General features: G+C 36.7%; 1 protein-coding gene across 1 annotated transcript in view; it reads right to left on the bottom strand.

The window, feature by feature from the left end:
- Zbbx (zinc finger B-box domain containing) overlaps positions 1-24,378 on the bottom strand; it is a 72,059-nt gene extending 47,681 nt beyond the window's left edge. Inside the window, exons 1-5 of the mRNA XM_038347939.1 lie at positions 24,284-24,378; positions 22,158-22,248; positions 15,987-16,035; positions 15,432-15,541; positions 12,474-12,569 (exon numbers count right to left, since the gene is read on the bottom strand). Of these exons, the coding sequence (XP_038203867.1) occupies positions 12,474-12,569; positions 15,432-15,541; positions 15,987-16,035; positions 22,158-22,248; positions 24,284-24,378 (441 nt within the window). The remainder of the gene's footprint in view (positions 1-12,473; positions 12,570-15,431; positions 15,542-15,986; positions 16,036-22,157; positions 22,249-24,283) is intronic.
- Between the last annotated feature and the right edge of the window lie 1,192 nt (positions 24,379-25,570).

The following is a 25,570-nucleotide window of genomic DNA, read 5'->3' as shown; positions in this document are numbered from 1 at the left end:
AGCAATATCTTGAAAACAATTTAAAAAGGTATCTTAAAATATTTTAAAAATTAAAATTACTTATTTATAAATACAAGCTTTTATACATCTTAAACAGCTAAGTAAATATGGAAAATATAAGTGTTATCTCCAATTTTTCATTAGTAAAATATATCTCTGTTCTTAGAGTAAACTAGTTTGTTTTCTGAATAATTTGCTTTTACAAATTAATGTATTAAAAATTTTCCCCTAAATGTGGGCTTTATCTTAACTGAATTCTATTTAGGAATTTAGGGAGGAGTTCAGTAAGTGATTGGTCAAAAGTTCCATCTACTCTTATACTCTTTTTACCAAAAGAAAACGTCAAGTAAAAGGTAGAAAAAAAAGGCCAAACTTTCTAAGCAGCAGGCAACTAGAAACAAAAAATCAGAATTTGTATCAAAGTTCCTCCATATTCATGAACAGATGCAGAGAAAGCCAAATGTGTAGACTCAAACAAGTTGCAATGCAGGGACCCACAGCATTTTGGGGGGATGAAAGGAGAGCTCATTGGGGAAAGACTGCTTGTTACGTAAGCATAACAACCTTAAATTCGAGTCCCCAGCACCCCTGGAAAAAGGCGGGTGTCCGCGCTGCCATGGCTCTGAACCTTTCACTACAGGAACAGAGCGGCAGGAAGAGTGGTGGGGGTTCCTGCCCTCTGACTCCATTCTGGGTTCAGTGAGATATCCTGAGAATGACTCCAAACAATGATAGAGCAGAGTCACCAGCGTCCTTCTCTATCCTCTGCATATGAGACTGGGCATCAGCATCCCACACACCTGTGTGCAAGCAACACACACACACACACACGCACACGCACACGCACACGCACATGCACAATGAAAATTCAGCAAATGAAAAACAGAAAAAGACTGCATATCGAAGCTGTCTACTAACTATATCCCTAAAACCCTGTGGTAACTGCATAAGCATGCAGCATTCCAATATGGAAAAACTTATTGTACTAACTGCAAACCTGACAGAAATCAAATTCTGAAAGTATAAAAATATGAGCCTGAAGTTCCAGCAACATATACCTTTAGATGTTTCTTTTCCATAAAGGACTGACTGGTTTCTATCAGGTTTTATTAACTGTTGATTTAGGCATTATTATTTTTCCTGTATCCTAAGGAAATAATCAAAAGGATAGAGTCTGGTAATCCACTGCACAACATACAAATGATGCCAAATAAACTTAATCTATATTTTATCATAAAGTAACAGTACATATGAAATGAAACACATCTCATTCAATTAAAATACTTTTCAAAAGACAAGATGACATGTGAATGTTATTGCTCCAGATATAATGTATTACCAAAAAACTGTAAGCATCCTGTCTCAGGAAAGCAAAAGGCAGACTTGTGTCTAAATGATTGTACTTTTCAATTTTTATTGCATCAAGAATTTCTTAAGGAGCATTTTTTAAAGTGAGCCAGGATAACCAAAGAAAGCAACACAGGAAATTCACACCTGCAATCTTGCTACCTATTTGCAGTTTTGATGCCATATAATTATGCACTATAATAATTATCTTAGCAAGTACTTACTGTTGTTTTCAGCTAATATTACATGTATAATGAATGCACTCAGCTGAGTTAGCTGCTTTCAGTAATTACTCATATTTGAACTACATGAAGAACAATTTCATATTCAATTATTTGAATAACAGATTTTCAGACATAGCAGAATAAATTCACTAGCAAACAGTGATCAAGAAATCTGTCACATTTGGGTTTTAAATATAGTATCACTCTTGAATCACCAATGAAAAATTTTATTCTACAAAAAGCAATGAGCATAAAGTAATTCCACCAAAACAACTGTAAAGTTTGTCGAACCTTGTTAAAAAAAAATCAGGATACAATGTAGTTAGTATCTGCATTTTATAAAGAATCTTGAAATATCCAGCACCGTGTCACCAAATAAATGCTTAGGTATTTGGTTGGTCACTGAAAATTCTCCAAATAGCATTTTATTATCCAAAATTTTGAATAAGGAGAAGTGTATATTGTTAAATATGTAATAAATCAAAATGTGAAACTTTCATTCACTATTTTATAAAATATGTTTCAAAGTCTTCCAAAATATGTTTATGTACTCATAGAAACAACCCTCAGTACACAATGCTCTACTGTTACTCCAGGCACTTTTGTGAACATCAAAACCATAGGACTTTCTCAGCTTTTAAAATGGTTTTAATTATACTTTTGTGTATTTGGGTGTTTTATCTGCATATATATCTGTGCAACAACTTGAGTGCCTGTTGCCATCAGGGGCCAGAGAGGTGTGCAGCTGAAGTTGCAGTCAGTTATAAGCTGTCATGTAGGCACTGAGAATCAAACATTGGTCCTCTGGAAGAGTAGTCAATATTCTTAGTGGCTGTGCCATTTTTCCAGTGTCAAGACTCTGTCATCTATGGACTCCATTGAACTCCATCTCCGATTTCCTTCTCCTTATACTCATTAGCAAACATTATTGTGTATGTTTGGCTATTTTGCTTATCACACATTACTAGAATTATATAATGTTTTACTTTCTGTGATGGCAACTCTTGGTTATCAGCTTGGATTTTATCTGAAATTTAACTGTTGGGACTAATGAGTCCTGGCCTTCAGCTGCTCTTCCCTGTGCAGAGCCTTCTAATTGAAGTTACTAGAAGCTGTGCTTTGCCTAGAGGATCAGAAGATGGGATTTTCACCTGTTGGCCATTGACTGCAGGGTATTTAAGCCTCCATGGTGCTATTAAAGAGGGGCTTTTGGTACCAGTGTTAGAAGGTCTATGTGTTGGTCTGTCTCTCTGTGTGTATTCTCAACCTCCAGCCCCTTGCCCGAACCTCGTGAATTGGGTTCTAGCGCATAGAGCGCAGATTGGGGGCGTGGTGTGCGGCAAACTACAATCCAGAAATAGAGGGCACACTTGTAAAAGATTTTCAGCTTTGTTTGAAGTGGGTAGATTCACTTGTAATCTGGACCTTTGAGGTAGGAAGGCACACAACTTGCATCCAGATTTTGAGGCAAGAGGACACAAACTTTTGATCCACATTTTAATAAGCTGGATGACACAGGACTTTAACTCAGATTCAGTTTGTTGGAGGGGTACATATCTTTTATATATAGTGCATAACTTTAAGAGATAAAAAATGGAATAGCCCCCTGTATCTTATCTGATCACCATGTATTAAAGTGAGAATTAACAACACCACCAATTGCAGAAAGCCTACAAACTCATAGAAACTGAACGATGCCCAAGTGAATCACCCCGGGTCAAGGAAAAAAGAAAGAAGGAAAAGAAAACCTACCCTGAACTAAATGAAAATTAATACACAGCATACCCACACCTATGGTACACTATGAAAGTATTGCTAAGAGGAAAGGTCATAGGAATAGTGCTTACATAAAGAAAATGGAGAAATCTTGTACTATCAACTTAACAGCATACCTGAAAGTTCTAGAAGAAAAAGAAGTATACTCAACAAGGAGGTTTAGATGATAGGAAATAATCAAATTGAGGGTTGAAATCAGTAAGATAGAAGCAAAGACAGCAATACAAAGAATTAGTGAAACAACAAACATTCTTTGAGGAAATGAACAAGATAGATGAACCCTTATGATGTGCGATGTCCTTCTGTGTATGCGTGGCTTTTATTAGTTGATAAAGTTGTTTTAACCAATGACTTAGCAGAGTAAAGCCAGGAAGGAAATCTAAACAGAGATATGGAAAAAGAGTAGGCAGAGTAAAGGAGATGCCATGTATCTGCCAAAGGAGATGAACACTGGAACCTACGGGTAAGCCACAGATCCATGGTGATACACAGATTAATATAAATGGGTTAATTTAAGATATAAGAACTATCTAACAATATGCCTTAGTCCTTGGCCAAGCAGTGTTGTAATTAATATAGTTTCTATCTGATTATTAGCGTTTCAACGAACATGCAATCCCTATTTACAAAAATGGCATTCACAATCTGGGGCATGAATCCACATAAGACATAAAAGAGCTTAAAGAAAGAGGGAGAGAGAGAGAGAGAGAGAGAGAGAGAGAGAGAGAGAGAGAGAGAGAGAGAGAGAGAGAGAGAGAGAGAGAGAGAGAGAGAGAGAGATTCTAGACCCACTAAAATGGGACCAAAGCACAGCTTTTTGGTAGCCACATGTTTTTCCAGATAGCATCTGTTTGCTGGTAGCTAGCAGAGGCACAGCTCCTTTAAGAGAAATCTTCCTGATTCAGCATTTACAGCAAAAAGGCCAAGAAAGGTGGAGCCCGTGTCCAAGTCCACTGCAACCAAACTGCTTACTATTTTAAAAGTACTCCTGGTCAGAAAATGATTACAAATACACAATACAGCAGATTCAGACCAAAAAGAACTCTGAATGGGTTGCAGTGTTAGACTTATGGATATGGACTTATGAGAAAGAAAGAGTACAGAAAGGCATAAATTAAAGGAGCAAACAAAATAAGCAATTTAAAGATGGAATATACAAAGAGAATCTGAATTATGTATATTATTGTATTTTCTTTAATTTTTTTGACTACAGAGACACATTTGATTCTGGAGGCTGCTAAGTTAAACCAACATAAAGGTTCAACTTCAAAATTTGTGTCAAAGGATATGTTGCTTTGAAAAAGAGGTTCTACTTTGTTTCCACTCAAGATGAGAACCTGTGGATTCCTTCCAGGCCAATATGATTTGATGGAACAAGACCCTCCAAAAGGTCTCCATGAACCCTAAAAATACTTTGTCCAACAAACAGCAGGAAGCAGTACGGAGAAAAGTAGGCCTAAATTCCCAAAATGATTGTTTATAAAAATTATCATTTAATGAGAGATGTGATATAGAAATTAATACTTTAAAGTGGCATGGACTTAGGTTTATTGATATGATTCAAGGTTAATTTTGTGATATATATATATATATATATATATATATATATATATATATGCTCTTGTTTAAGGAATTATTTAAGGTATTATGTTTATATAGCTCATCTTAAAATGTAATGTGTACTTTAAAATACAGATTAGTAGATAGTCATCTGTAATAGTCAAACTGTAGTCATGTTAGTTAAGCTTTCTAGATGAACAGAGATATATTTCAGACGGACATTTGCACAGCTATATCCATAGCTACATTATTTATAATAGCCAGAATCTGGAAACAGCCTAGATCCACCTCAGCTGGAGAATGGATAAAGAAAATGTGGTACATTTACACAATGAAGTATTACTCAGCTATAAAAAACAGTGACATCATGAAATTTTCAGGCAAATGGATGGAACAAGAAAAGATAATCCTGAGTGAAATAACCGAGACCCAGAAAAATAAATACAAGATGTACTCACTCATAAGTGAATACTAGACATAAAGCAATGAATAGCTAACTTATAGTCCATGATCCCAGAGAAGCTAGGAAAGAAGGAGAACCCTAAGACGAACATACATGGATCCTTCTGGGAAGAGGAAATGGATTCTGGTAAACAGGAGACTGAGGAGAATTGTAAGCTCAAGGCCACCCTTAGTTACCTAGAGATATCTCATCCCCGATACATATACACAAAAGTAAAGCAAAACAAACATTTTTTAAAAACCTCAAATATAAAATTTCATAATATTATTCCTAACAGCCCTAAATGTGAAGATGACACAGATACCCCATCAAATGTTGGATGGATAAATAAAATTTTCTACAGTCGTATTACAGACTGCTGCTACTTATCCATAAAAATAAATGAAATACTAAATCACAACAGCAATCAATGCTTTAAACATCACACAAATAAGGTAAACAGATCCCTAGTTATATATCGTGGCAAAGCTGGCTAATCTATAAGAGGTAGGAAGTAGAAGATTGTGGGGAATGAATATGGTTACTAAGAGTATGACCATAGCAATGAAGAAATAAGCAGTTTCACTTTGAACTGATAACATGTTCAAAATTAATTGGACCAATAACTACACATATTAGCAAGAGTGTTAAAATCCACTGCACTATACATCTTACATGAACACATGTATGGCATATGAATTATAACTTCTCTGTGTAAAACAATCCTATCAATTGTCCCCAGAAAAAAATTTGTTTGGTCTTCATTCTATTTTTGAAATTCTGAGTATGTGATCAAACACTTAAATGAAATGTTGAGCGAGCATTCTTCCTGAGTTAAACTCTCAGACTTCCAATGCTTTCAGCAAGCTGCTCCAGCCAGCAGGCAGCTCAGAAACAGGCAAACTGGTTTGCTAGCGGGAAAGCATCAGTGTTTGTTCTGGGAGGGGCCCTGTGCAGGGGTTCAGACAGAAGCACAACTCTGGGATGTGAATAATGTGTCTGGCTTACACTTCCAATTTTCCATGGAGGCGATGTGCACTCCAGGGCTTCTGAAACCCCATGGGGGATGTATCGGTTACAAACCTCTCTGCAGGTAGGGAGCTCAAGTTTACCTGCCATCTGCAGCTACTCCTGATAAACTACAGCATGCCCATTAGAGGTCGTATTTACTGTAAATATGTTTGTTTCTGAGATACCTTTTTCTACTTCTCCAAGAAAGGACTACAAACTTAACTAAAGGCTAAATTTGAAAGTTAAGAGGGAAAACTTTCATCAATTTTTTTACCCATATATATTAAGATATGTTATATTCTTTATACAATTTTAGTTAATAAATTCTTTGGCTTTCAAAATATGGAGAAATATAAACTTTTTCTACCGAAAAAGCTGGGTTTTGTGATTTGGGGGATTTAATCATATCGTTACAGATTCATTCACATTTTTATTCTCCTAAAAATTGATTTATTGGAGCCAGGTACAAGTACTGAGGATACAGTTCTGAACAAACCTGACACATTCCTAACAGGAGTTGGAATTTTATCAGAAAACACGGAAGAGTGAGCAGTTAGTAGTCAGGTAATTTTGAGAAGTCCCTTAACTGAGTTGGCAAGACTGATAATTGTTTGGTTAAAGAGCCATGAACTTGGCCCTGTGGTGTAGGGATAAACATTAATCATACTCAAGAAGTAGGAAAAACGGCAGTATGCAATTGCTATATATATTTTAAGCATTTAACTTTCCCCTGAAGTACAGCATGAATATTTATAAGCAGTCAATTTATACTACTTCTAGGATAATTTTGCAGTTTGACTGTGAGATCTAGTGAACATGTGATCATCCCCTCTGAAGGGTAATGTCTTGGTATCTGCATCGTTCTACCTTTCTAATGACTTTAGGGGCACATAACAGATATCCTACATATCAGATCTTTACATTACAACTCATATCGGCAGCAAAATTACAGTTGTGAAGCGGCAGTGGGAGAATTGTGTGGCTGGGGTCACCAGACCATGAGGAGCTGTGGTAAAGGGTCACAGCATTAAGAAGGTTGAGAGCCACTGCTTTAGGGATAAGACTCTGAGCAAGTTCAACTGTTCAGTTTCAGGTACAGGATTTGCATTGCCATTTAGATAGCCATTCTCCCCTCCAAAGGAAATTTCAGCAGTTCCAGGAAGCAGCAAGAAGTTAATTTGCCTTAACATCCTTGGCATAATGGCAGATTTTACTATATCTGTAATATAGCTGCATCTCCTATCCCTACCTTCACACTTGAATACCAACTTCTCAGTTTCTATGCACTGACCTTTAACAATTCTCTCATTCCCGAAAACAAAGCCAATAACGAGCTATGAGTTTACTCTGAATTCTACACTGTCACGAATCAAGCTCTCCTCAGAAATAATTTTAAGATGTGTCTTCCAGTGTTTTTCTAGATTGCTCAGAAAACACCAACTCTAAGCAAGAGAAGAAAGAAAAGCAGGGTAAGAAAAAAGCTCAGTGCCAGCTATAAAAAGGGAGCGGCCTGAGAGAACAAAATGTATCGTGGAAAATAATACACTTACTAATATAATAATACATAATACAGACTGGGGAAAGATGAAGAGAGCCGCAACCTCTTCTGGCTCCGAGCTGCTCATTCCTGCTTGTGCAAATCAGTGCTAATTTACCTCCCACTTAATTCTTAGGAGGAGCATTTGGTAAGAAGAAAAAATGGCGGGCGCGAGGTGTGATGGCCTCCAGATGGGACTAAATTGAAACAAGGAGAATGTTTGAACATTTGGTGGGTGGGGTTATGCTATGATCTGCAGGTCTCTTTCCAGAATTCATTGAAATATAAACCCCATTTTCAGATGTGGAGGTATGAGATCTTTCCATGTGATTATAACTAATTAAATCAAGCATCCAAGTTTATCTTGGAAGTTGATTTCTGTCCCTGTACCCCTGCAATGGTCTGTACAATCTGAAACCTCTGCAGTTTTTTTTTTTTTTTTTTTTTTTTTTTTTTTTTTTTTTTTTGGCTTTTTCGAGACAGGGTTTCTCTGTGGCTTTGGAGCCTGTCCTGGAACTAGCTCTTGTAGACCAGGCTGGTCTCGAACTCACAGAGATCCGCCTGCCTCTGCCTCCCGAGTGCTGGGATTAAAGGCATGCGCCACCACCGCCCGGCTGTGCCACCACCGCCCGGAAACCTCTGCAGTTCTTGCGTGCCACAAGGCCCTCCTTTTCAAGTGCAGGCAACCCCCTCCCCCCACAAGTGTGGGCCTTCCGGCCTCCAAAACTGTGGTCTGAACAAATGTTTAATCCAGTCTGTGGGGTCTTGTAATATTAGCAGAGTACACACAAACCAGGCCACCCCTTAGAAACAGTGTTAGAAGTGGTAGATGCTATAGACAAGATAAACTCTGGAGGCGGTCTGTGATGCCCCATCTGCAGCCATGTTCCAGCAGTCAGAAAACGGAGCACCTAAGTAGCAAATAAGAGAATCTGGGGGCATGCCCAGCATACGTATAATATGTTTGTGAATGGCAAATGGCCTTCATAAGACCATTCTCCAAAATGACTAATCATGACGTCAAAATATAGCATCTTAAACATTAATGGGACACTAACAATGTGAGTCTAAAACCTGGTAATCGACATCGCCAAATTAAATATATAATTTAAAATATAATGAAGTTAGTAAGTATAAATTGTATTCTAGTACTGAGATTCATACGCTCAGCAAATTATCCCCAGTAAGTTTATTCATACAAACATATATTCCTAATTACACCCATGCTTATATAACACACCTTCCCAAGGAGATAAACAGCCTCATTCAAGACAGAATAAAATTCTGCCTGGATGGTCTCTTCTCTTGTTCATAACCTCCCCGCTTCTGAGGTTTCAACTTTGCAGTTAAGAGAATCTCCATTCCAATTAAGAAAAGATACTTACTATAATCTATCAGTTAATGATTTAGTTAATACAGCCTCCCCTGTGCATGTCTTACTTCACAGTAGAATGCCTTTCTTGTGTTTTCTACAGCCTTCTATTCTTCTGATTAGCGTTCTCCTGTGTCTGAGCGTACTTTGTTAAAAAGAAATACAAATGCTTGATATATTAAGACCTTATTTTTTCTTATAGAAAGAAAATCCTCTAGTCTCAGTCTTGACAATTTTCCTAATTAAAAAAATAAACTTTTATAGTCTGCAGTTGTTTCTGTGCCTTTATACTTTACTCCGTACATGATTGAGTGTGTAACAGGGCTTGAAGAGGCATGGAAACCTGAGATCTTTCAATCACTGCCAAACATCAATCATACATAAAATAGAAATTGTTTTTAAATGTGTTAGTCAGCAAGAAAATGGTAACAAAAAGCTTGATTTTAGTATTGTAGGGATTTTCTTAAGTAAAACTAGGTAATGTCTTAGAAGTAAATGTAAAAGAAAAGAGAAAAAAGAAAAATGGGGGGAAGTGGGAATGCACAGGAAACTCCAGGGGAGAAGAGCAGGCGGGGAGAGAAAGAAGAAAGGAAGGAAGGAAGGAAGGAAGGAAGGAAGGAAGGAAGGAAGGAAGGAAGGAAGGAAAGAAGGAAGGAAGGGAAGACAGGCAGTCAGAAGGTAGGCCCACTGGTGGGCTTCCCCGGACTCATCCCATGTCAGCACCAGCATCAACAGACTGGCAGGCAATAGGGATGGTAAACCATGAACTCCATGTGTGTGTTCTCAGAAGTCATTCAACAGCACGTTTATGTGCATCAACCCCCTCCAAGGAGTTGGCTTCTCATACTCTTCTATTTCTTTTATACAACATGAAATTCACCCATTCTAACTTTTCGAGACAAATGTGTCTTCTTCAATTTCAACTCCCCAGGGAACTTAAATATCATTTTACTATTTGTGACTTGACAACATTTTCTTCTCTGCAATCAAAACTAGAGAGCACAATGCCAGCAGTAGTTTGGGCTTTTATCACAAAAAGAAAAGGGAAAGAAACACAGTGAAGGAACTGATTGAATTGTGCATGGACTTGATTTGGGTAGTATTTCTCATGACTCAGAACAGCAAATGGGCTTGAACACATGCTACTGGTGTCTGTAAGTTATATATCAATAAAAATGAAGAAAATAGCCTACAGATTGCTATAAATACTCTCTACAAAGGCACTATGGAGTCCAGAGGAGATAAAGTATACTCTTGTTTTTAAAAGTGTAATAGTTAATATATACATAGTAAATGCTTTTGTACTTTCTTGATCAATTCAACATTTGGAATTCCATAGGATTCTAATATAAAAAAGATCAAATTCATCCAATCAAGTTATAGAATCCCTTTCAGTGATTGTAATAGAGAAATATGCAATAGAAAAAGTCTCAGTGTTCATAAATTTCTCTCTAGTTACCCGAACTAGATTTCGGTAAACATGATTTGACTCACATCCACATATCTATAGAAATCCATATTATATCAAAGTCCTGTTGAGGATCTGTGGGAAATGGGGGAGGGGGACAGATGAGAAGTGAGAAGAGAAGACAAAGAAAAGGAGAAGTCCATTTGTATACATCAAGAAACTCAGACACTAAGGTTAAAGGGAGAAGCTGAGGTTCACTCTCCTTTGTATCTTCCTCCTAAAGCAACAAAGTTTCCACTCACCGAATGGTGTTTAAAAACACGTGATGAGGGAATAAGCCACCCACTGGTAACTATCGAGTAAGAACTTACAGCAAGGTGGTTGGACATTTACCTTCAGCAGGATGAATTCTGTAGCAGTTACATCTTAACAATTTAGACTCCTTATTATAAATCAATTTTATTTCTAGTTGTGTTCAGTTTTATTATCCCAAGATAAAAAAAAGTAGGATTTTCCCACCTTCTCTGCCATTTCTGTTTGTGAGCTCCAAAAACTGTGTGTCAATTCAAAAGTAATGAACTGGGAAAGAGGAGGTAGCTCATTGAATAGTGTTCTTGCCTTGGAAGCCATAGACCTGAATTCAATCTCCAGCACATACATAAAACTCCAGGCATGATGGAATGCACTGGTAAATTTTGTACAGGTGAGGTGAAGAAAATCGATCTCTAGAACTTCGAGGCCAGGCAATAGAGCCTAAGCAGTGAGGTTGGGTCCCAGGGAGAAACAAAGACGCAAAAACAATGTTTATGCTTGTGAAGAATGATGAGTTTCCCCTAGTGTACACAACACACACAAAGAGCAGAGAGAGAGAGAGAGAGAAAGAGAGAGAGAGAGAGAGAGAGAGAGAGAGAGAGAGAGAGAGAGAGAGAGAGAAGGTTCGTATTTTTATTTATAGGTGCTTTGTATTTTTCATTATGGGTCAGCATCTTTAGGAGTTAAACACATTTATGTTGAAAGGAAATATAAAGATTCGAATCTCACAAAGATGTCATCAAACACAAATTTGATCATCTCATTTTCATTCCCTATGGTTATTGAAATCTTTAACTGTAAGTCAGGTCTTAGAGTCTCATATTCTTTCTGGGTTCTTACCAGCAGGTTTGCACATAAAAGTATTTAAGTGTAGTATGCATGAATGCAACATGAAGTGTAACTAGTGTAATGTCGTCTCTAACTAACTATATCTATTCTTTAAGTGCGAAACTTTTAGAGGCGTTTATCAGGGCTAAAGCTGAGGCATTTTACAAACTAATCAATGGATTTAACAGAACAAATAAAATATTCCAGCATATGGAAAGAAAAGAGTGCCCTTGAGAGATGAGCTTATCTAAATGATATAGTTCATGAAGATGAATGGCTTTTACACAACACGCAAGAAAACAAATTCCTGTTCACAGACTAGCTAGAAATGATACTTTAAAAAATCATTAATTTAAAACTTTGACAAATAAAAATGTTGTTTAATCTCAGTATTTTATGTTTACCAAGAGAGGCATAATCTGAAGATTGTAATCGAGCTAAGTATTTGAGGGACTGTGTTTAAAAGTTTACACAGTAAAATAGAATCTGGATTATCATTCAGTGAAATAATTTTAAGATACAAGTCAAGCATGACTATACATAACAGGATTTTCAGAAGTTAATATGAAATGTCCCGAATTGTAGATAATAAAATATGTTTAAATTCATTTGTGAGGGAACATTTTAGGAATAAACTCTTTTTTAAAGAGTCCTACCTGTAAAAGAGTCGTTCTGTGGAACTTGAGTGCCCCCTTCTGGTGCATTTTAGCAAAGCATCCTGAGCAATAGTCCTCGCCACATTCCAGGCACACCTTTAAAAATACGCACGTGTGTGTATATGATAGGACACAAAGACAGCACAACTAGCAGAACAGGTTTGCACGAAGACGCTAATATGCTTTGTATTTATTCTCCTACACAGATGTCATTGGAATGAAAAAGTGCTCAAATACTAAAATTTAACACTGAGAAACTATTTACTCTGAGAACAAATATAGCTGTGGTCATGTTGTCTATACACATTATATACATATATACATGCACCTTTTTATAATAGTCATAAAAAACTAATAGCATCTGGTCAAACTCCTTGACCTGGTGGAAATAATGCGGAAATATTCTACATTAAAACTCTCATTTCATGACATGTTTTATGTTTATGCACATCCACACTAGTTGAAAACAATATATAATGTCCCTTCCAACGCTTTCCACATGTGTCCATGAATGCATTCCTTTCTTGGTGATTCTTAAAATACAGCTTTGAGAATGTTGTCAGACATGTGTGCAAAGGAAAGAGAAAACAAGATGTGGTGTTTTGGGCAACTGAGAATGTCACAGGTCGGTTTATCTTCTGGCTTCCCGGTAATAGGAAAATGTACTGACTGAACTGTGGAAAGTTTGGGTATGCAACATACCTGTCCCATGATGCTGTTAGGAACCAGTGCAAGTAAGGAGAAGAGGAAATAAAACTTTACTTGGATTGAAGTCGCTATTATGAAGTTGCTGTAACATTACTTCAACACCTTCACAGTGTGATGTGTTTAAGATTGGCCCAGGATGAGAAAACAACGGGAAACATGAAGAAGGAAGTATATAGGAGAAGAGAGAGTGTCAGAAGGTCTGTGTCAAGAAATGATTCGTACTGCTTTCAATGGCCAGTGGTTGACTGAGCAAACATCGGTGTTTATCATGGTTGAAATCTTGAGCTCCGGGTCGAACCACCTGGATGTCACTGTGGCTTCACCACTAGCTTGTACATTCAAGCAGATCCTCAAGTGCGATGTGACAAACAATCCTTTCTTTAAAAGCTAACAAAATCTTTAATGAGTCGAATGTCAGATGACTGCATGACCTATTATTAATTCAATACATTTTCAAAGATGATTGGAAACTTAAAGCTGGAATTTTATTGTAAGCAGAAAAAGCAACAGTTCTACAAAGTCTTTCCAAGAAGTCATAACAATAAGTCCTTAATTATACAATTTTAGGTGTGAAATAAATGTAAAAGTTATAATTTCACACAGCTATATGATAGTATTATTACAGTATACATTTCAAAATTCCAATTTTCTTGAACATACCTGTTAACATTTCTCTGAATTTTTCATAAACCTTTGGCAGTTTCTACCACATACTATGAGTCAGAGAGCTGAAAAACCAGGTTCAGCATGGAATTCATAACCATGTATTTATTAACAGATGTTTAATGAAGCGGCTAAACAGATATTTCTAGACTGGAAGATCAAAGCTAGAGTTGCCAAGTAAGCTCGCATATTTTGTTATACAAGCATATTTGGATTTAAATTGGGTTAAAATGACTGCCAACTGGAAAATCTTTTTAGGCAGTTTGTGCAACTGGCAGCAACATACTAAACTATAGATAAGGATTCCATTTTGCTGCATAGTTTCCTCAATGATAAAACTCCCGGGTGCAATTTTAAGAACTATCTGGTTGATTTGGCAAATTCCAGATCAGCTGTATTAGTTTTTAGAACTCATTTCATTCTAATTAAATCATCCCCATGTACCAAATTAATAGGTAACTTTTCTCTCTACTTTTAGCATAGAGAAACTGCCTGAGGCCTCTGAAATGCCATTTAAAATATTGGAAGTGTTGGATTTTATTAATATTTTTAATGCATAAAGTCATAAGCTGACAAGCTAACAACAAAATCATTTTAAATATTGTCCCCTTGTATGTGTCAGATGTAACATCAAGCACTTTATCAAATTACAACCATCGCTAGCTTTGTGGCGTAGGTCACAGGTGACAAATCATCTTCAGAAGGACTCAGTAATTTACTTACGGTCATGTCCTTCACAGTGAAACCTGATGTGCAAACCGCTTACTTCTATCTTGATACAGCAGGTAGAGTATGAAACTATTAAAAGGAACCATATGGGGAATGGTGTCAGCGGTGTCCATCCTTTCAAAATTATGACAGGACACTGCATTTGCTATGAAAATATTGTTGCTTGTGTGTGTTGCTAGGCTTAATTGAAAAGAGGGCAGACTTGATTGTAAATGATGCCGTCAAGAAAGAGTGAGGGGATCATGTTCAGAGAGGTTAAACTTATCTGCCAGAACATAGAGTAACAGTAATGAAAAGGAGTATCACATGTTGCGGGTTATCTAAGTATGTAATGATATACATTTGGTTATGTTGCATTTGATTAATTATGTAAATCTGCATTGTATTTGTTTCACCTTGCCTGCCTAATGCACCTGATTGGTTTAAAACAGCTGAGTAGTCAATACTTAGGCAGAAAAGGGATAGATGGAGTTGGTGGGTGGAGATAATAAGTGGGAGGAGAAATCTAGGCTTGAGAAGAAGGAGGAGAAAAAAAAATAGGGAGAAAGAGAAAGACGCATCCTGGCAAGAAGCCAAGCCATCACCAGCCGTCCAGACATGAGAAGCCATGAGAGTAAGAAACAGAAGGAAAGAAAAGTTAAAAAGTCAGCGAGGCAAAACATTGATGAAGATAAATAAGTTATAGAATCTAGTAAGAAACAAGCATACAATAGGGCTTAGCTCTCACAGCTAACACTGAGTCTCCTGGTCATGATGTGGGAGCTGTTATAGGGATAGGGCTGTGGAAGCAGACCCAGGGGAAGAGGGTGTCTAAGGGGCCCTCGTAGGTCTGTCCTGCTGGCGTTGTAGTGTACTTACAAGGAGAGCAGCTTTGTTCTCACACTGTCCACAAACTTTCTTTTTAGTCTTGGGCTTTTCCCTTCCAAAAGAATGAGCCATTTTGTAATTCACTTGCTGTTTCGCTGGTGCTAGAAGGAAAACAAAGAATTAAAATAATCAGTTTAAAGTATGGTGGATTTTTTTTTTTTTGGTTGTTTTGTTATTGTTGTTGCTGTTGTTTTAGATTAACAATGTAATGAAACTATGAACGTTTCTACATGGTCACACGGCACTGATGCATTAGCCACACGGCACTGATGCATTAGCTCCATAACTGGATGAGGAAGGTCTGATCTGTCAGTTCATGGTAGAACCTATAGCAATGTCTGCTCGCTCCCGTAAGTAAGGGCAACACCATGCATTCACTTTTACCTGCTTTGCTCAGACACCCTTGATCTAAACATTCATCACTACACAATACTGAAATTTACACCCAATGTATGTGAAGACCCTATAGTATATCATATATATGATATTCTATAGATGATATATGAAGAGCTTTGCTTTTAGGCTATAATATAGAAAGATGCTTACCTTGAATCTGTTCCTTCAGTATCTTTAATTTCACATTTCCAGAAGAGAGCTGCATGAATGAAATAGATGTTATTTTTCAGGTACACATTCTCTTGCCCAAAGAAAGCATAATATTAACAAAATGTTAAATAGCTTTACCCTCTGGGTACATTTCGCATAAAAACATATTGTTTGAGAATATTATGAAACTAAAAGATAATTAACTGTATATGTAAATTTTAAATTTCACTTAAAAGAAAAACTTAATAAATATTGGGTATATAAATCATTTTAAGTTGTGTTCTGTTGTTGATACAGGATCTCACTATGTATCTCAGACTAACCTGTAATCCATGATCCTTCTGATAGTCCTCCTAAACACTGATATTAAAAGCATGACCCACCATACCCAGGTCATAGACCAATTTTTACACAACATACCAGAAATATTTTCGTTATTATGCAAAGTTTCAAAAACACATTTCTATGCAAGTATGTAATATAATTGGAGCATAACAAAAACTACTCTATGTCATCATGAATTGATTTTAAGAAAACACTAGCATTCACATACTGTGAAGGTTTAGAAGTCTCTTCTTCCTCCTGAAGGTATGTATAAACACTGAAGCTGCACTGAATTCTGACTGAACCACTCTGTTCTCATAACCGCAGAAGCCAATGGCATTATCTTATTTGTACAATTTGGAGAACCACATTTCAACATTGTGGTCTTAACCAGTCCTATGTATTATTTATGATTCGTTACTTCCCTACATAACTGCTAAAAAGTGCTTGAGAACATAAGAGCCAATAGTGAGAAATTCAATATAAACAATCCTTTGAAGCCTTTGGATCTTAACATTGTAGGCAGAGATAGAGACCTGCCAATTGAACACATTCGCCTGGCTCTTATTAAAACCAGCATTTTAAAGTGCACAGTGAGCCCAGAGGATGGTGTGCATTTACATAGGCACTGTCAATTCATGCCCAGCTTTCAATTTGCAATGTGCATGCTCAATTGCCCAATTTGTACATGAAGATATGAGAACAATGGCCGTCTCTATATCTATGGCTGTACCAACTGCAGTCATCTTTGAAAACTTAGGCCTAATTATTCTCTGTGGTTTTGCTCCAAGGATACACTTATTGTTCACATTCTTTGAAGTAGCTGTTCAGATGTTTTCTGTACCAAATGCAGCAGAAAAGAAAATAGAATTGAAATAATTAAACTTTATATGAATCACACTTTTATTTTTTAAGTTGGTGATGTTATACAAGTTATAGCTAATTTAACCTCACTGAATTATCCAATATGATTGCCTTACTGATACAACTGAATTCTGAATCGCAATGTGATCAGCCTGGCTATGAGCTCCTTATAAGTAGGTATGTCAGGAAAATAAAGTAGTTATTAGGGAAATTTTATAATTTCTTTTTATTGCTATGAGTAATATTTTCTGTCCTATAAATGTATTCATATTTACTTAAAATTATCTAAAATGCATAAAAATATTTGAGTGAGCAAACTGCTAGCTTCTAGTTTCGAGCTAATTAAATTTTGTCATTAAATATGATTTTTATGTTTGAAAAATAATTGAGTGATAAAGTAGAGTTAGCCAATGGATACAAACGCACACACTCGGGTTTACATGACCTTAAGGATCTGAAACAATAATTTATTATGCTAAAGCCACTCTCTTCTTGCTGTGCCTGCAGGTATTGAACAAGAGCTTCTCTATGTGGTTTAATTGGCTCTGTAATCTTTAACATATGAGCAACAGGTGTGGACCAAGCTCTGGTCAGTGGTCTCTCGAATGCCTGCAACCTTCCACCAGTGCCTTCCTGTGCCCAAAGTGCCCCCAGGACCACATTTTCAATAATTTTCATCTCCTGAAATATTTCATCTCTGCTTCCTATCTATATAACACAAGTTCCTTAGGGTTCCATAAAATGCTGTATAAAAATCCACTTAACTAATCTCTCCTAAAAGCATTTCAGCACAAACGTTCATATTAACTGAAGCCTATTTGGGGGGCCAAAACCTCTCTAAAATAATGTCTACAGAAACTCGTTCCTTTTTGCGGGTTTGGGTTTGTTGTGCCTATTGTTTTGTTTTGGATAGACCGATCTTCAACTCACCATGTAGCTGAAGACGACCCTGAACTCCGATCTACTTGTTCCATTCCCCAATACTTACTGCACACTAAGTAAGTATTCTCCAAAATGAGCCACTTACCCAGACAACTAGATACTGTTTCACTCCCTGTTACTCACTGGCATAGAGAGGGGAAAATCTGCATCTTTTACCCAGGTTTTGTTCCACAATCATCACTCGGCAAATTCCCATCCCCTGATAACCACTTCCTACTTACTGTCTTTACCAATGCCCAGGGTCCTCTTCCACCTACACCTCAGAAATCTACTCCATTTTCCTCTTTACCCCATTGCCCGTTAGTCATGCTAAACACTGACATCCAGGACTGAAGATCCTACAACAGTCTGGCAGCTGGGAACATCTCAATGCCTCTAGCTCCTTGCCATTGTGACCAAACCTGCACCTTGACAACATTCTAAATGGCCATACCTACAAAATTCCAAACACAGAGGTTCTCAGTGGTAAGATCCCTTTTCCTTCTACTCTCCCCTCTCCCATTCTACCTACTATTGTGATGAAACAAATGCTATGTGGTTTCCTGCAAACCCATGCTGAATTCACCCCCACCCCCCGGGTCACATAGGACTTCTTAGCAGTAAGTTCAATCATTTACTGCTGAGCCCTCGTCAAGATTCCCACAGATGCTACTCCACACCTCCACTCTCAAGAATGCATAGCTGTCCTTTTTCCTGTCTGTCACTTGAGCAGGTGCTATCACATTCAACTCCATGAGAATGTTGGCGTCTCGTTACAGGTTTCTGTACCACAGTCCTGTATTATCTGTCAAACCAATCAATAGCATTTGTGTTTATTCACACATTTTCTTTTTTTCTGTTTTGCTTGCCAGAGGAAATGTGTTCTCCCTTCCCCAATGAAGGTGTCTTTAATGAACCACCTCCTCAAAGACTACAGCCCAACCACTGGTATTTCTGTCATTAGCATTGTCTGTCAACTTCTCCCTTACTTGTTTACCCATTCCTTAGCCTAGAACGGACTAACCTGAGTCCACCAAACCCCCAACTACTTGATTCTTCCTTGACCCCACTGAATCTTTAAGTGTGCTTTCTCATATGTTCACTACAGTAATTTGTCTGCATTATCTCCCATTCTTTCATTTTTTTAAAGTACTTGAAATATATGGTTGCAATGATCTAATGGCGGCTCAATAAATAAACCCCAGCCTTGTAATATTCTCATTTACATATATAGACATTGTAACAATTCAAAAATAGGTTTGCATATAACTTCTCTCACCTCGCTCAGAACTCTAAAAGTTATGAGTGTCTGATGAATGCACAGCAGAGGATCAAAGTGGTTGCCTTACCTATGACTGCGGGGAGAGCTAAATGAATGAGAATTTTAATTTATACGGCCTCAGCACTGCTAACACCAGGAGTATCCGCAGTGTGCTGTAGCAAGTTCAGCAGCAAACTTGGTCCTGGCCCATTATGCGTCTTTGCCAAAATACAACAGAATGCTTCTCTTGACAGTAACAAGTGCAAAAGTTTTCAGACATTGCCAAAGATCTCCGGGGAAACAAAATTAGCTCACTGAGAGTTGTTGCTCTACAGTAGAATTTCTTTATGGTCCAACATATTGGACGGCATTTGCATCCCCACGTGTTCTAAAAAGGTTTTCCTTGCTTTTAACCTTTTAAGAAACCCTAAGTTTTTGGCCCCATGCCCTTCTTTTACTTTCAGGCAATGTTCACTGGAAAACCGGAAGATTATTTTGCAGCAAGACTAACATCATGCATTCAGAATTGTGGGTCATCGTGCTTGACACTGAGCAAATCGGGGTACTTCTCTGATGCGAAATTACTTCATCTGTGAAACCACAATTAGAAAGTGACTCTTGAGAGAGATATAAGTGCTTGGTAAAATAAAAAGTCAACTAAGATAAGCTCCTGGCTGGCATAAAATATACTGAGTAAATATTATATTATGAGGGCTACCATAAATACCTAACCCTGACCTCCCTTGCATTCCATTCTTCACATCTCTCTTATTTATGTAAATTCTTAGGGGTACATTTACTTGGCTTTACCTATCATATTAAAATTTTAAAAAAAAATCCTAAATGCACAGACTTTTCTTCCTTCGTCCTTTAAGCTCTCTTGCTCTATGAAGCCTATACCATCTGCTGTGTATTTGACTTCATCTTTCTTTCCTCGCTGTATTTTGTGGGCAGTGCTGTTCTTTACATTTCTCCTGTTTCCATTTTAATTCAAACTCCCTTCATATAACTTCTATGGTATTTTCTAGCCATCTACTGCTTCTATACTTCTATGACTGTCTATACCTCTGTGCCCACTGATCTCCAGAGCAGCAAGCACACATAGTGAAAACATCTCACAAAGTGACCGGGAAGTAGAAAAAAAAAAAAAAAAACACTTATTTGTATTTTTGTTTATCTTTCCTTTAATTTCCAGGCTAATGTTCAGGCGATAAGTTGTTAGTCACATGAATAAATTGAAGTATATACATAGGAAATTCATGTTCAAAGTCTATTCAATACTGTTTTATTTCATAGCAACCTGTGTACACCCTACTGCTTGAAACAAATGGTCAGTTAGAAAAGAAAAGAAAAACCATCACAAATCATTCTTCTAACATTGTAATTCTACTGGTCAGCCTCTGTAAAATCTCCTTTCCAGTCTCTCATACAGTAGATCCCTTCCACACTTTCTACTTCTACCTTCTTTTATAACTATGATGTTTGTGGAAGCAAGGATTTTGACTTATTCTTCAAATATTTCCTTACACAAACTCATTAACCAAACTGTTATTTCTCAAATACACATTATTCATATCCAAAATGTTGATTGCAAATGTTTTATATTGGCTCTTACTAAAATATTTGATGTGACTCATGTTTTTCTATATTAGACAAGGACTTCCTTGAAAACAAGGAGTAAATCACTAAAAATCCAAAATGGCACTTTACAAAAGCCCTTCCATCCAAGTTCATGATCACAAATTTGGTGATGAATGACAACCAACACTTTTTGTTTTGTTTTGATCTTTTCTTTTTGACTCAATATCCTAGACCATCACTCCGACTGGCCTCAACCTTCTGGCAATCCCGCTGCTTCAACTTTGTGAGTTCTGGGAATACAAGAGGATGCTACCAAGATTGCTCACGACTGAAATGTTTAACATATTTACAGTAACATCTGATATACAACACAGGACAGCACTGTGGAACGATAACGACGAGTTAAATATGGCTTATAAATTTTTAACCCAAGAGTAAAAGAAATCTGACTCACAAAGGGGATAGCAGTGTGCAGTGAAATGCTTTCTCTGAAGCCAAAAACTTCAGAAGTGCCGAGTAAGGTATTCGTTGGTGCCAAATGACCCAATGAAAGTTTAATGATAGGTATATAAAAACAAAACGCTGTGCAAGTTAAAATTCACGAAGTCACGAATGTTGGGCTAAAGAAATCCAGAGGAAACGTTTTCTTTAGATAAAAACACCTACCTCCTTGTAATCATAAATGTGATGTCATGATATAATTTACAATTGTACTCGGGAGACACAGTAATGATAAAGTAAATAGGTAACTTGGGAGTTTCCATGCAAATCTTTTCTTGGATGTCTTTACTCATGTGAATAAGAGTGTATGAGTAATTATTATGCAAGCAGAATGCAATAATATTAAAGAAATAAAAATAATATCAAGTCAGAACTGGTTTGTAATCTGTCATATCATATAATATTAGTGTTCACCTTAATATAGAACTGTCATTGTATTTATGTCCTCTAAATAAATAGAAAAACTGTGTTTGGAATTCAAAATTTACCCTGGAAGTAATTTTCAAGAACCATCTGAAATGTTTTGTTTAAAGAAAAAAAACACTTCTACAAGGAAAACAAAACATATCTGAATAGTCGAAGCCAGTATTAACCTGAAGATGGTGAACCTAAACAGAAGTTAGTAAAGCAAGGATGGAGGACCTTTGAGTGTGAGAGAGAATGCAAAACCTGAAAACGTAATGCGTGTCCTCTTGCTCAGAAAATGGCTTCTTTCTTACCTTACTGCCATTCACTTTACTTTGTGACGTTAGATGTGACTTGTTACCCAATTTGCCCACACTTCCAGAATTCCAGTAATATCCACTTGACCTTCAATGCACATAACACAAAATGTAATTACTGAAAACATTCATCCTTTTAGTGAAAACAAATTTTCCCTTTTTTCGGGAAATAGAAATCTGGGTGTTAGCCTGATAAACCACTATAAATTGGGAATAGGATGTTAGAAATGTCCTAGTTTATCACCAATATATCACTTTAAGGGTCACTCCTCTATATTTGTGATGTCTGTGTAGCAATGACTGAAAAAGAAATGTCTAAACACAGAAGCATTCCACTGCTTGGCATTTACAGTGACTGACTTTTACTAATTTATAGAAAAATTTACAGGGGTGGGGGACTTGGGTGGGAAAGGAATAGGAGGAAGGGTGGAAGGTTGAACTATGGATGGTATGTATGTAAAATGAAAAAATACTTTCAAGTAAAAAATTAAAAAAATAAAAAATAAAAATTTACAGATGACCATAAAGTTTTTTAAACCAGGTAGCTACAAATGAAAATAAAAAGGAGAACAAATCTATACCCCTAAAATACAGCAGGTCTGTCAGGTGATGGAATGAGCTCCTAATTTGGAAATAACACAGATTTCAAAGAAGGCAAGTTCTAATGTTATAGATTTCGAAGTGGAGTTCATTGAGCCCCCACTGAAGGAAAAAAAAGCATTTTTGAGGGTGCCAAGACTAAAGTATCATATTTCATTGGAAGCCTGCCCAGTGTCACATAGACATTAAATAATAAACCCCAAACTGGAATCGTGGGTCTCCCTTTTCCTGGGAGGCAACAGGTGGAAAGTCTTCATTTTGTCTCTGACACCTTAGGAGAAAATAGTCCTACTACTTTTAAAACCCATTTAAATTGAAGAATGCTCTAAAAGACCATCCACTAAAGGCTCCACAGCTAAAGAAAAGTCACTTCTGGGAGCTGATTCAATGAACTCCAATTTACAAATTATAGTGATACCCAAAATAACCAAATACATATGAAATGTGTAGTCTTCTGTTTTATAGGAGATTGTAAACTTCTGCAACCCATTTATAGGGCAATTTACCTATGTTAAGCACAATATAAAATAAACATGCTTCTGAACCTAAAATTACAGAGAGAGGGATTTATGCAAAGATGCTATTGTACAAAAGCAAAAGTACATGTACAGCTCAATGGTGGCTTTTATATTCATAAAATATTGCTAAGGTAAGCCAGTAACAAATGGGATGATTCAGTATATGGCTGGAGCACAGACCAAAATATTATGATGTGAATTATTTTTCATAACTTATAGATTAGTCCATTTATAAAGACACCAAACACACCCATGTATTCTGACAAAGACTTGTATAAAGATTAGACATTTGCAGGAAAAAGAATTTTATTCATTAAATGATACAAGGAAATGGACTGGTTGTGAGCTTAGACTTAAAAAAACATTTTTATTATGTAACTATCAGTTCCTCTTGAAACACATCAGATTTATTTGTTAGTGTTATAATAAAAAATTAACATAGTACAACATATAAGCATAATGTTAGGGAGATTTTATCAACAAAATAAAATTATCATATATTAAAATATTTTAAGTATACCCACAGGTTTACATAATTCTGATGTCATGCAGAGACACGCTTGCTCACTGAAAAATTACACCACACAACAATGCCATTAACATCAGCTTGGTATTCTTGTGTCTTCAGTACATTGTTTCATAGCAAAAAAAATCAAGTTTTCATTGCTTTTTTGTGCATTCCAGGCCTTAAGTTTCTGTGGACCTTAACATATTAGGCAACTAGAAAAAGAAAAAAAGCTAACTAGAGGAAACCAAAGTCCTGGCAATTTTAAAAAGTGATGTGTTTCATGTAAGTAACACGAAAATCAAAAGTAAAGGGAATTTAATATCCCTTCTTCATCAGAAACAGTTAAAAGTCATGAGTCCACCAAATGTTTTTACTAGAATAACAAAAGTTATACAAAACAGTTTTATAAAATTCAATCAAATAAATAGCATGTTTAAATCAGTATAACATTAGGGAGTAGTGTGCTTTTTTTAAAACTTCTCTGAACATTCACTCACTTCATTTCTTCCTTTCCTTTGTTCCATGTGGATTGGAATTCTCGGAATTTCTTTTCCATCCTTTGGTTCTCGAGTTCTAGCTGAATTTTCTCCATTTGCAGCTCCCGAGCATTCCTAAAGACAGATGATCCGAATAGTCATTTAGAGCAAACAAATGAGCCTCGAGGCAGGCAAATTTCATACAGACTTCTGCGCTTAAATTGAAGCTATTAGCAAGGCTTACAGAATGACTTAGTTCATCTGTTCCTATGCCCTTTTTAAAAGTATTTGCCTGTTATTAATATTCTCTTTAAGTCATGTGTCTCTTCAAATATAAAAGCTTAAAAAACATTATTTGCTTTTGTACCAGACCTATGTTTTTTATACACACAAATATCTGTGACAAATAGACAAAAATTATAATTTTTACAATTGACTTTACTGTATCACATAGTTCATAACATAATACATAAACCGCCATTACTCATCCATTTAATGCAGGGATAGAGATTTAACCTGGAGCTGCATACCTGCTAGGTAAGCATTTTATCACCTAGTCATACCCTCCACCTAAAACAAGTGTTTTCCTTCTACATGAGCTCCTTCTGTTAAAACAGCAGTTTGAAACCTTCAGTAAATGTCTAACCTCGATATAAAAAGCTGAGCATCAGAACAATTTGTGTCTCATTGGAAGAAAGCTCCTATTAATACTTTGTTGTAGGAGATTATCTACAAAAGATAATGTGTGTGTGTGTTTGTGTGTGTGCTTGTGTATGTGCATGTGTGTATGTGCATATTTGTTTGTAGTAGAAGGCAAAAGTATGTACATGTACATCTATGTGACTGCCTATGGAGACCAGAGGATAAACTCGCTAACATGGGTACTACCCACATCTCTCTTTGTTCCTATTTATTTATTTACTTGCTTATTGTCTTTCTTACTTTTTTTTGAAACGGGATCCCTTGCTGAGCTGGAATTCACTAAGTAGGCTTAACCAACCAACCAGACAAAGAGATCTACCCACCTCTGCTTTGGCCAGCACTGGGATTCTGAGCATGTAACACCGTATCTAGTTTTTATTATGTGGCTTCATGTTTACACTGAATCATCTCCATATCCCTAAGAGATTTTCTTATTAGTATCTGAAGCTCCACCCTCCTACTAAACTTAGATCTTAACTATTCTACAGCCAGAAGCCAACCCAAGAGTCTAGATTTCAGGATCTATTGTGATTTTAAAACTTTCCCTATTCTTGTATCTTTGACTTTAAAGCTAGAACCAGGTGGCCAAAGCTGCCAAGTTCTGCT

Source organism: Arvicola amphibius, chromosome 11 (assembly GCF_903992535.2).
Source record: "Arvicola amphibius chromosome 11, mArvAmp1.2, whole genome shotgun sequence".
In the NCBI taxonomy this organism is placed as follows: Eukaryota; Metazoa; Chordata; class Mammalia; order Rodentia; family Cricetidae; genus Arvicola; species Arvicola amphibius.
This window is presented reverse-complemented; position numbering and strand designations above follow the sequence as displayed.